General features: G+C 36.0%; 1 protein-coding gene across 3 annotated transcripts in view; it reads left to right on the top strand.

Moving 5' to 3' along the window:
- LOC114333906 (polycomb protein Asx) overlaps nucleotides 1–13,929 on the top strand; it is a 200,000-nt gene that overhangs the window by 67,836 nt on the left and 118,235 nt on the right. For 2 of the 3 annotated variants that reach the window (XM_050659416.1, XM_050659417.1), the window contains exon 3: nucleotides 4,761–5,231. In XM_050659416.1, the coding sequence (XP_050515373.1) occupies nucleotides 4,761–5,231 (471 nt within the window). The remainder of the gene's footprint in view (nucleotides 1–4,760; nucleotides 5,232–13,929) is intronic. The other variant, XM_050659418.1, reaches the window with a different exon arrangement.

The following is a 13,929-nucleotide window of genomic DNA, read 5'->3' as shown; positions in this document are numbered from 1 at the left end:
GGCGTTGCAGTTTTTCGATTTCTTTCTAAAGCCTCGGTTTCCTCGAAAGAGGCACCGACAAACTGCGACCTTAACACTGCGATGAATTACGTCAGATTACGGTGAAAAATTCAAGGTTCTTCACTGCGGCAATGGAATGTGCAAACTCAGCAAGCGGTGGCTTCCAACGCATCCTTAGAAACCACTGCTATTATTTTGCGTGGTATAGTTTTTTATGACGTCATTCATCGCAGTGTTACGCTCGCAGTTTGTCGGTGCCGCTTTCGAGGAAACCTAGGCTTTACGCATTAAGTTGGAAGTGACAGAAAAAAGGTACGTCCGTGATTATACTCATTTATAACATTTATTCTAGTTGTTGATAGATGGCTCTGTAATAAAAAACAATGATTTACGTGTTATCTATAATACGACTATAATCTATACAATTTATACGACTATACAAATCAAAGAACATATCTTTTTATAAAGGCATTAAACACGATTGATTTGTTTTTATACAAAATTGCAAATAAAAGGGTTATACTGCAATAACCTTTTCATGTTGTTTATTATTATCGATTATGACAACTGTCAGATTTAACTAAAATGGCATGAAATGATTCTCTACATTTTTAAAATCTACAAATATTTGACGTCAATATTAATGACACGTCTTATAGATAAATAGGTAAATCATTTTTTTCCGATTATAGTGCTATCAACAAGTAGAATAAATGATGGAAATGTGTATAATCACGGATGTACCTTTTTTTCTGTCACTTGTGACGCACTGAAAAAAGTCTCTGAGAAGCACCATAGTCGAAAATGAAGATAGTCTGCACAGATTAGTCCACAGATCTAACATAACAGCAGAATAATGCCAGAGGTCAATTTAATCTCGGAAAAGTAAAACAACAGTAATCAGTACAGAATCAACCAAATGTAAAATAGAAATTGATGCTATCAGTACCTATTGAACAAGTAATGGAAATAAAATACCTTGGAATTACATTGTCAAGCTACAGAGACCTGGATAAAAAAGTGATAAGACAGTTTAAGATTTAATTTGTTTCAGAGACCACCACCATCCGTTGCCGTACGTTTCATCCTTTTGGAATCTTCAGTACGGTCTGTGGTGTACTCTGAACAAAATTGAAATCCAGCTGTGCTATCTAATAGTAAGCAATCATACTGAATTATTTGCTATTGGACGCAATATTATTTGCTATTTTGTATAGCCCTTCTTAACTCTTGTTTTACAAACTATTTGAAAATGCTATCGTTTTCAAAGCAAATATTGCGTAAAACAAGAGTTACTTAGATCTAAAAGATTTTCTCTTAGCTTCGGCGATTCGTTGGCTTGCAAATTTTAGAAGCCACAAATGGTGTAACCATAAGATTAGTTTTGATATAAAGTTTTATTTTTAATATTGTTAATACTTACTTAAGCCGTCCTCTTGTACCTTACGGTGTCGAGGTAAGTGGAGAAATCAGACGTCTCCATGCCTTTCGGTCAGTAGCTAGTCTTTCTGCTTCTCTCCACCCAATATTTCTTTTTACGCAAGCCTTTCCAATATTTGCGTTCCACGTTCTTGTTGGCCTGCCTCTTCGTCGTTTGTTGTCAGATGCCGCTTTCCATACCCTCTTCTACCTTCACTCATTCTCGCCATATTTCCGAACCACGATAACTGTTTCGTTTCAAGTCTGTCTAAGGTCCTTCCAACACCGCACCTTTCACGTATGTCTTCATTTCTTATACGATCACGTCTGGTCACCCCGGATACCGCACGTAAATATCGCATTTCGCATGCTTGAATTTTACTACGGATGTTGTCGTTCACTGTGCACGTTTCACTACCGTAGAGTAGCACCGGCTCGTATACAGTTTGAAATAATTTCATTTTTGGTTTCAGGCTTACTTCTTTCTTCCTAATAAAACTTTTATTTAGTGCATAGTATAATTTTGTTGCACTCATTACCCTGCTGTTTATTTCTGGTTCTATATTTCCTTGCCCATTCATTGTTGATCCTAGATACTTGAAGTCCTCTACTTGTGTAATGGTCTCATTATTCAGCTTTACATTTATATTTTCTTTAGTTTTCGATATTACTAAAGCTTCCGTTTTTTCAATATTTATTTTCATCCCAAATTTCTTACAGGCTTCATTCCAAACATTCACCTTCACTTGCAAGTCTTTTTCTGATTTTGCCACAATTACCAGGTCATCGGCATATATCAACTCTGACACGTAAACTTGTTGAAGTTTATACACCCCAACCCTAGTTGTTCTTTTTACCTTACCCCTGCATTCTTTTTCAATTTCGTCCATTAGAGTGATGAATACCACCTTGTCTTACACCGTCTTTGTGTAGAATTCTAGAGATGAGCGATTGCTCGTTCTTACATTATTACGTGTACATTTATATATATTTATTGCTTGGATTAACTTCGGTTTCACATTTCTACGGTTTAATATTTCCCAGATCTTGTTACGTGGCGCGCGATCAAATGCTTTTTCCAAGTCCACAAAACAGAGAAACACTGATAACTGTCTCACCGTGAATATGAGATCAGTTGTACCTCGCCCTGGCCTAAAGCCGCATTGGCTGTCATCCAGTGTGGCCTCGATATTTTCTCGCAGCTTTTTCTCTAGTATTATTTCTTAGATTTTACTAGCAACTACCAACAATGATATTCCCCTGTAGTTAGAACACTTATGTTTATCACCTTTTTTGTGTAATGGTAGAATAGTTGCCAAGAGTCCAATCTCTAGGTATGCAGCCGGTACTCCAACAGCTCCTTATGATCTTCCATAGTATGTAATTGTAATCCTTCTCCTTCCATATATTTAATTAGCTCAGCCTTATTATCGTGTCCTGCAGCCTTGCCATTTTTTAATTTTAAAATTGCTTCCCTGTATTCTTCGTATGTTATGTCATCATCATCTTGTTGTTCATTTAAATTGTACTCCTCCCTGTCATTCTCTATTTCGTTGTTGTCTCCCATTAATAATTCCATAAAATGTTCCCGCCATCTTTCGGTAATCTCTTCATTTTTTAATAATATGTTACCATCTTTGTCCTCTAAACCTGTTACTGCATTTGATTTCTTTTGTCTTAGATTTTGTCTTAGATTTTTGTCTTAGATTTTGTCTTCGCATTACCCTTACTATCACTTTCCATTTTATTTCCAAATTCTTCCCATTGACGATTCTTAGCTTCTTTAATTTTATTTTTAACCAGTATTATCTGTTCCTTATATTCTTGATAATAACTTTTACTTTTATTGCTTATATACTTTTTCCACAATTTTTTCTTCGAAACTTCCAATTTTATGTCATTATTCCACCAAGCTGTACCTTTCAGATATCTCCACATACTTTACTCCCAGTTGCATATACCAGCTCCTTAAAAATATTCCATAATATTTCTATATCCTCCTCATTTTTCCAATTTGTTTTTCGTATTTCTTCATTTAATTTACAACAGTATTCTTTCCTAATATTTTCAGACTGAAGGTTGTATACTTTAATACTTGGTTGTTCGTAGCGATTTTCTTCATTTTTAATATTGTTAATATTAAAAGTAAAACTTTCGTTCGTCTTTAGCAGATGCCGCCACGGCTTCCATGTCATCATAATCTTTCGTTTGGAGATCGAGGCTGGCGGTCAGAATTTTAACGGTTCATAGAGAATCAAATATTCGCTCTCCGAAGAAATTTAACAAGAGTTGAAACTAGTTAGAGTGCTTTTAAGCGCTGGTTTCCTCGAAAGCGGTGCCGACAAACTGCGACCATAACACTGAGATGAATGAAATCATAAAAAACTGTACCATGCAAAATAATAGCGGTGGTTTCCAAAGATGCGTTGGAAGCCACCGCTTGCTGAGTTTTCACATTCCATTCCCGCAGTGAAGAACCTTGAATTTTTCACCGTAATCTGACGTCACTCATCGCAGTGCTACGGTCGCAGTTTGTCGGTGCCGCTTTCGAGGAAACCAGCGCTCTCTGAACTAACTAAAATAAGACGGCTCTTGTTTCGGTTCACAACGAAATGAGTATTTATTATTTTTATTAGTTCTACTCCTAATCTTTGTTGAAATTTTACCGTGCTGGACAGGCGGGTAGTGAGATGCAACCTGATAGATATCCCTCGGCCTTCTTAGCTCCGGCGATTCGTTGGCTTACAAATTTTAGAAGCCACGAATGGTATAGCCAGAAGATTAGTTCTAATAAAGATTTATTTTTAATATTGTTAATATTAAAAGTAAAACTTTCGTTCGTCTTTAGCAGATGCCGCCACGGCATCCATGTCATCATAATCTTTCGTTTGTGGATCGAGGCTGGCGACCAGGGCCTCGATTTTTGACCCTTCGCTTCGTTATCGAACGTATTCGTTTCGTATCTGTTTAGTATACGTAGCGAATACGTTCGATAACGAAGCGAAGGGTCAAAAATCGAGGCCCTGAATTTTAGTGGTTCAGGGAGAATCAAATATGCGCTCTCTGAGGAAACTCGTAACAAGAGTTGAAACTAGTTAGAGTGCTTTTGGCGCTATCTAAACTAACTAAATTAAGACTGCTCATGTTTCGGTTCACAACGAAATGATTATTTATTATATTTATGATTATTTTCTCTTTTCTTTGTTTACTCATACTCATTACATATTACTAATATTTAATTTTTTGAAAATGTCATTTTTTTACAATTGTAGTAAACATAGATAAGTTATTACGAGTGGAACTTTACGCAGCTACTAGTTTTGATATTTATATTCGTTTAGCTTTTACTGTTTATCTAGCCGCAGACCACTTAGAGACTTTAGAACCCAATGAAAATGAAAAAGACATCTTAGAAGAACCACACGATCACCTGGCGGACGATATCAGCGACGATGAAAAAGCTAGTGAAACCATGTCGGAAACGATGGAAGACGACTCTTACAACTACGACAAAGACAATAGACACCTTGATGAAAATAGCAGCAGTTCGAGTAGTATTGTTACCCATAATATGGAAGAGATTTCTAGCAATGAAACGATAGAAACCGTTGATTCTCTGCAACTGCATATAGACTACAAAGAAGAAGATCATAATCAGACCGATGAAACGTCGTCTACAACGTCTACGACGGAGCACGATGAGCAAGAAGATCAAGAGGATCCTCTAGCACCAACACCTGATCTATCCGATGTTGCACCGATGGACACAGATCCGTTGCAGATAACTGAAGATGATAGTGAATGCCATATAGGTAAGTTTCATCTCTTCATTATCATATTTTTTATTGCTCGCTCTTTTCACTCTAGACTCTAGACGAAGCAACGAAGCATTAAACCTAGGAATTTTGTGCAGTAAGATGAATCGTAATGGAACTTTTTGCATTCGATTAGAGAAAGTGTCAGGCAACTTTGTGAACTAAATTCATCTAGGGCAAAAATTTTTGTGCATAAGAAAATGCATTTTAAAAGTGCATCTCGAAGAGGTGAAAATGAAAAATTTAGAACTCGTGCAATATTGACGGAAATGAGTTGATTTTTATAATCGGGGGTTTTGGGGATCGCTGAGTACGAATTTCATATCGGAGATGGTCTCCAAGGTACCTGGTGCCCACGGTGGAACTCGTCGCCTAGAGTTTTACGTTATAATCATTAAAAATCAGTCAATATCCATTACTCGGGGGGTTTTTGGGGTCGCCGGCCACGAATTTAGTGTTGGCGATGGTCTCCAAGATACCTGGTGCCCAGGGTGGAACTCGTCGCCTGGAGTTTTATGTTATAATCATTCAAAATCAGTCAACCATTACTCTGAGGGTTTTGGGGGACGCTGAACAAGAGTTTCATGTGGTCGATGGTCTCCAAGATACCTGGTGCCCAGGGTGGAGCTCGTCGTCTGGAGTATTATGTTATAATTATTCCAAATCATTTAAAACCATTACGCGGGGGGTTTTGGGAGTCGCTGAGCACGAATTTTATGACGGCGATGGTCTCCTGTGTACCTGGTGCCCAGGGTGAAACTCGTCGCCTGGAGTTTTATGTTATAATCATTCAAAATCAGTCAATAACCATTACTCTGAGGATTTTGGGGGTCACTGAACAATAATTTCATGTGTTTGATGGTCTCCAAGGTACCTGGTGCCCAAAGTAGAACTCGTCGTCTAGATTTTTATGTTATAATTATTACAATTCATTTAAAACCATTACTCGGGGAGTTTTGGGAGTCGCTGAAAATGAATTTCATGACGGTGATGGTCTCCATGGTACGTGGTGCCCAGGGTGGAACTCGTCGCCTGGAGTTTTATGGTATAATCATACAAAATCAGTCAATACCCATTACTATGAAGGTTGTAGGGGTCGTTGGGCATCAATTTCATGTTGGAGAACTTCCTAAGAAATACAACCAGGAATATTCATAGCAAGAGCAATTATACATCAAAATTTTGAACACAACATACGAAACAGTAAATGTAGAGGCAAGCACAATCAGGACGTTGGACATTAAACTATTCAATATATATAGACTAGTCAACGACAGCAAGGATAGGAAAAAAGAATTACGAGAATCACTGAAATTAGACATACCAGAATATATACGAGATAACTTAGTATCGTTATGCAAAGAATATGCAGACATATTCGCCCTAAGGCATGATATGTTAACCTGTAACAATTTCTACGAACAGAAACTAAGAGTTAAAGACCAAACTCCGGTATATATCAAGAATTATAGGACACCTCATGCGCAAACAGAGGAATTAAATCGACAAGTACAAAAACTAAGAGACCAAGGAATCATAGAACCATCTACATCCGAGTACAACAGCCCACTAGTACTGGTACCGAAAAAAGCTATAGATGGAGGAAAAGCATGGAGATTATGCATAGATTTTAGACAATTGAACAAGAAGATAGTTACAGACAAATTCCCATTACCAAGAATAGATTCGATATTAGATCAACTAGGAAGAGCAAAATGGTTTTCAGTTATAGACTTAATGTCAGGTTTTCATCAAATACCATTAGAAAAGTCATCAAGAAAAAAAACATCGTTTAGCACGGAAAACGGAGCATTTCAATTTACCAGATTACCTTTTGGATTAAATGTAAGCCCGAATAGCTTTTCAAGAATGATGTCAATAGCATTTTCAGGATTAACACCAGACAAAGCATTTCTTTACATGGACGATATCGTAGTAATTGGAATATCCGAAAAACATCACCTAGACAACCTGAAAAAGACATTTGAGACATGTCGAAAATTCAATTTGAAACTTAACCCAGGAAAATGTCAATTTTTTAGAAGGGAAGTAACATATTTAGGACATGATCTTTCTCAAGAGGGAGTATCACCCGACAAAGCGAAGTATGCAGCAATTGAACAATATCCGACACCTAAGACAGCGGAAGAAACAAAGAGATTTGTAGCATTTTGCAACTATTATAGACGTTTTATTAAAAATTTTGCGGAAATATGCAGACCACTCAACAGATTATCGAGGAAAGGAGTAGAATTTTTTTGGTCTGAGGAGTGTGAAAAAGCATTCAAAAAGCTTAAAGCATCTCTGACGAAACCACCAATTTTAAAATATCCTGATTTCAACAAACAGTTTATCCTAACAACAGACGCATCCAATGAGAGTTGTTCAGCAATCCTAAGTCAAGATTACAACGGAATAGACCTACCTATAGCATATGCATCAAGAAGTTTTAGTACAGGAGAATGTAATAAACCTATAATCGTTAAGGAATTACTAGCGATTCATTGGGGAATTAATTATTTTAAATGTTATCTATATGGAGCACCAACATTCAAAGTAAAAACAGACCATAAACCTTTGACACACCTATTTGCAATGAAAGAACCAACCTCAAAACTCACGAGGATCAGATTAGACCTAGAAGAATATGACTTCGAAATAGAGTATATAACAGGGAAAAGTAACTACGCAGACAGCCTTTCAAGAATAACATTGCATCAACTAAAGAACCTATACATAGACAACACCCATATACTAGCTATAACAAGAGCTCAAGCAAGAGAAAAGGAGAAGGAAGCAAGACAAACAAAGGCTGAAAGTGAACTCGCACTACAGCCAGAAGCCACCAAACAGACAGTAAGGAAGGTACTAAATAATTTAGAGGCGCATAGACTACCAATTTTGTCCTTTGGAGCAGAACTAATCTCACCAAGACTGAGCATTAGGGCCAAAAACAAAATAAAATGCAGCAAAAGCATAGCCACAGGATTGGATCATTTCGACTTAAACCAAGCGTTGGCACAGCTTGATAAGCTGGCGGTAGAGAATGCAGTACGTAAAGTAAAGATATACGTAAATGATATTATTTTTAAATTGTGCACAATTGATTACAAATTTGAAGTTACACAAATTTCTCTCTTCCGCAATTTCGAAAACCAAAATTATAAATACAGCTATAGACTGTAGATAATGAAAATTCCTTTAATACCAATCTTAAACAGCTTGATATTATAATATTATTATTTATTCTGTAATTAACAAAACTAATAATAAGTATAAAATATATGACATTTTCAAAACACCAACATTAAAAACGTACTTTGCTTTAAATACGGTATCACTTTTTTTTAGACGTTTTTTTATAATTAATTAAAAAATTTTAAAAGAACAGAACTACATAAAATTGTAGCTTGGAGGTATTCGCATATATACTATGCTTTATTTTTAAACCAGGAGTAGTAAAATAAAAAGACAGATTCACACCCAAGAAAGTCAATAGAAAAATTACCATATACATCTTCTTTTTTGGTTGTTCATATCGGCCGTCGACGGTAATCCATCAACATTATGTTATATTAATAAGTCGCTAAAGAGTTCTAAAAACCAATGTTTTTATATAAAAGCAGACTAGAAATCTAAAAATTAAAATAATACTGCAGAAAGACAAAAAATCGCTGATATAACCTAATTACCCTTGAAATGCCAATTATGTATAATTTCATAAATATCATTAGTGTCAAAATTTAACGACAACTGCTTTAAAAGCGACATTTTAAAAAAAAAAGCGACATAATTTTTAAATAGGTAATTTTTTAGGATATAATATAAAAGTGTTTTAAGAAAAATTATTAATGAAAAATATATTTAGCGACCCCCAAAACACCGAAGTAATGGATATTGACTGATTTTGAATGAATATAACATAAAATTGCAGGCGACGAGTTCCACCCTAGGCACCAGGTACTTTGGAGACTATCTCCGATATGGAATTCGTACTCAGAGACCCCAAAAACCCCCAGAGTAATGGTTATTGACTGGTTTTGAATGGTTACAACATAAAACTCAAGGCGACGAGTTTCACCCTGGGCACCAGGTAACTTAGAGATCATCGCCGACATGAAATTCGGACTAAGCGGCCCTCAAAACCCCCAGATTAATGGTTTTTCACTGATTTTGAATAATTATGACATAAAACTCCAGGCGACAAGCTGCACCCTGGGAACCAGGTACCTACCTTGGAGACCACCGCCAACATTAAATTGTGTTTAGCGACTCCAAAAACCCCCCGAGTAATAGTTATTGACTGATTTTGAAAGGTTATAACATAAAACGCTAGGCAACGAGTTCCAACCCTTGGTACCACGGCGACTCATGGCGACGAGTTCCACTTTCGGCACCAGGTATCTTGGAGACCATCGCCGACATTAAATTCGTAGTCAGCGACCCAAAAAACCGCCGTGTAATGGATATTGACTGATTTTTAATTATTATAACATAAAACTCCAGGCGACGAGTTCCACACTGGGCACCAGGTACCTTGGAGACCATGGCCGACATGAAATTCGTACTCAGCGCCCCCCAAAACGCCTAGGGTAATAGTTTTTGGCTGATTTTGGATAATTTTAACTAAAAACTCTAGGCGACGAGTTCCACCCTGGGCACCAGGTATCTTGGATGCCATCGCCAACATTAAATTCGTGGCTGGCGACCCCAAAAACCCCCGACTATTGGATATTGACTGATTTTTAATGATTATAACATAAAATTCTAGGCGACGAGTTCCACCGTGAGCACCAAGTACCTTGGAGACCATCACCGATATGAAATTCGTGATCAGCGATCCCCAAAACCCCCGAGAATAAAAATTCAACTCATTTCCGTCAATATTTCCCAAGTTCTAAATTTTTCATTTTCACCTCTTCGAGATGCATTTTCTTATGCACAAAATTTTTTGCCCTAGATGAATTTAGTTCACAAAGTTGCCTGACACTCTCTTGAATCGAATGCAAAAAGTTCCATGACAATTCATCTTACTGCACAAAATTCCTAGGTTTTGGGCTTTTTAGTGCTTCGTTGCTTCGTCTACTCATTCTATACGCCGCGCTGTTCTTCTTAAGGTATGGTCTATATCAGGGGTGGGCAAACTTTTTTTAATAAGGGCCATAAAAGGCTTTTGGTCTATTACCAAGGGCCGCAATGTTTTCGAATTTTTAACTTTGGGGAGGGTGGGCGGGTAGGGGGGATGTCAAGCCATTTTTTTTAATTTGTTTGAAACTATGGTAGCATTATTTTATTTTTAAATTAAATAAAAATTATAGAAAGTACTTACAAAGAGGTAAAAGGAAGAGTACAAATAGCAGGGGAACGATCAGAAGAATTTAATTGGAATAGAAGTATTAAACAAGGAGATAGTCTCAGCCCTTTGCTATTCATAATCGTAATGAATGAATTAATAAGAAAAACTAGAGCAAGAAGCAACCAGCTACAGACAATAATAGGATACCATAGATTACAACCGGTAACAGTAGTCTTTAATGTATGCGGACGACATAGTACTAGGGTAGAGGAAATAGAAGAGCTAAAAAATGGAAATAAACGAAGAAAAAAGTAAGATAATGATAATCAACGGCAAAGAAGATAATGAAATAAAGATAAAATGCAAAAACTCAGAACTGGAAATAGTTACAACTTACGAATACCTGGGAAGTATCATTACTAACGACGGAAAAATAGACTGGGAAATAACAAATAGAGCAAAGAAATCAAACAAGTTATACTATACCTTAGCCCCAATACTGGGGAAAAGAGAACTTGCAAGAGAGACAAAAATAAACATATATAACACAATAGTGATACCGACTGTGATACAATAGTGATACCGACAATTCTGGAAAAACATAAGAGCAGAATAAATGCAATGGAGATGAGACATTTAAGAAGGATAGTTGGAAAGACAAAATGGGATAGATTAAGCAACGAGACTATTAGGAGAATGGCCAACCAAGAACCAATAATGAATAAACTAAAAAAGAGACAAATGAATTGGTATGGGCATTTGATGAGGATGCAACCCAACAGAATTACGAGAAGAATCCACGAAGCAGGGAACATTGCAAAAAGAAAAAGAGGCAGACCAAGAAAAAAATGGATACAGCAAATAGTAGAGGCGGGAAAAGTTAAAGGAAAATCACTCGAGGAATTTAAAATAATGGCGGAAAACAGAAAAGAATGGAAGAGATGGGTGAATGTAAATTAAAATACCGATCCCAAATCCGACATCCTAATAGGGTACAAGGAAGGGGAGAAAGAAAGAAAGAATTAAATAAACATATTCTGTACAATTCAAAGAATATCCGAAAAAAATGTTTCAAGACCAACTATTGAAAAATAAGCTAACTGTGGCAAATTTTTACCGACACCTAAACAAAATGAATTTTTCAGTAGACATCAGAACTCGTTATTGGATCATATGAAACAAAAAATTCAAAAATATTTTATTAGCTTATGATTTTCTCGAGATAACACTGTCGAGTTTTTTTAGTTTTACGATTTTTTCGTTTTTGATATCACTTTGAGAATACCGAAATAGTGAAAATCAACAAATTTGTTATTGATACCTCATCAAATGTCTAAAGAAAATATATGAAAAATTTCAGGTGGATCTGTCAGGTAGCCTTTGAGTTACAATGCCCACCGCCTATAAAAAGCAGTGGAGCAGTTTTGAGAAAAACACGTTTAGTTTTGACAACTTTTATTTGTAATTTCTTCTGTCTGTCAAATCGTAAAGTGATGCACATCGGAATATACTTTAAAATCGCAGAGTAATTTACAAAAGAAAATGGAACAACTATTGAACGTTTCTCATTACGCCCAACAAGCTGCTGCAAAGCGAGTCGAAGGTAGGGATATTAAACATGCTGTATTTCTGTAGTTTTCCTACGGTCAAACTGAAATTTTCAGAGAATATTTTTGAAATTATGTATTTTCATACAAAATAATTTAAAAAATCGAAAATTTCAAAATTTTCAAACCATATCTCTACCTCCCTATACCACATTCGCCCTTATTTAAGCACGGTATTTGCCGCAAATATACAGGATGTTTCATTGAGAAACGGAAATACTTAAATTGTGAATAGAGGTCACTAAGAAGTCGGTTCTAGATATACTACATTTATTGCCTCAATAATTTTTATAACTGAGTTACAGGGTGTTTTATCGATTTTGCCCATGTCTTTCTGGAAGCGTAACTTTAAAACCACATTGTATATTTTTTGATATTTGACATAGATATCTCTCATTTAAAATCCAAACCACCCAACTTCTAATCACAAGAATAATCCAGATCCGGACTAAACAAAATTATTGGGAAATTGAATTTCATTACAAAAGTCTCATTTTGCGATCAACACTTATACATTTAGCAAAGTAGCAGTGTTTAATTTCTAAATAATTTCCTCCCCTAATTCACAGCATTTTTTAAGAACCTTTTCTAAACTTAATTATCGAATATGATTGTTGATTGTGGTATAAGACATCAGTATGTTCTGTCTCTAACTCTTCCAAAATGCTTTGAATTCACGATGATTTAATCCTATTGAACTAATACAGTTAACAATATTAGTTATAATTGAAATGACTTTGTTCACTAGCAAAACATTTTTGCACAATATCTGATGATGGATTATGCAGTTAAGACTAATAAATCATGTTCAGGAAACTGTTGAACGTAATCTTTAAGTTTTCTCAACGTTACAATATTTGCTTCTCTTAAATTTGGTGCTCGGTCAGTTTTTACTCTTACTAGATGGTTACGGGTTAATTCAAAATTTTCCACACAGTTCCTGACTACTTCGAGAATATCATTTTCATTTGTTGAAATTTTATGGATTTCATTGTGGGAGCCGATAAATCTCTGTGCCAAAAACCCAAATCATTGCCCGATTTATGTTGAAAATTTGCGGAAAAATCACCCGCTGCGAAAGTGATAATATTAATAGCTGCATTATCTATCTATATTTAAATATCAATATTAGCAATAATTAGAAAAAATCTTGAAATGAAAATAATTCACTTTTTCTCCTCGGGCCGCAAAAAAAATGTCTAAAGGGCCGCATGCGGCCCACGGGCCGCACTTTGCCCACCCCTGGTCTATATAATGCGGAGTCCACATGAATTACTTTGTATGTTTATTAAATGCGTCTGTTCTATGTATCGCGCACTCCGCATGTGCAACACAATCGTCCGTTTTAAATTAAAACTTTAAAGGTTCCTTCAGTTCTTCTTTTAAATAGACTACTATCATCACCTTTCTCATCTAATGTTGATAGCAGTACAGAATCATCATCTTGTTCCTCTTCTTCTAGTAGCAAACATAGCAATATTTTTCTCTTCTCCATAACACACACGTAAATCCAACAACACTCCAAACAAAAATTATATATCTATTATTAAAAAAATAAAATGCATTGTGCAGTACGCATTTTGAATAGAGCACCACAATGACAATATGCGGAGTCTGAAGGCGCACGTAGAAACGCGATGCAACACGTACTCCGCTGCGGAATCCGCAGTAGATATACCATACCTTTTAGTTGATAGCACAGCACCTCATTATAAATTCAAAAATGTATTCGCAACACTATAGGGTCGGTCAAAAAATTAAAGCTTCCTGTAAAAGTCTTTTCACATCAACC

This window comes from Diabrotica virgifera, chromosome 8 (genome assembly GCF_917563875.1).
Source record: "Diabrotica virgifera virgifera chromosome 8, PGI_DIABVI_V3a".
Lineage (NCBI taxonomy): Eukaryota > Metazoa > Arthropoda > Insecta > Coleoptera > Chrysomelidae > Diabrotica > Diabrotica virgifera.
This window is presented reverse-complemented; position numbering and strand designations above follow the sequence as displayed.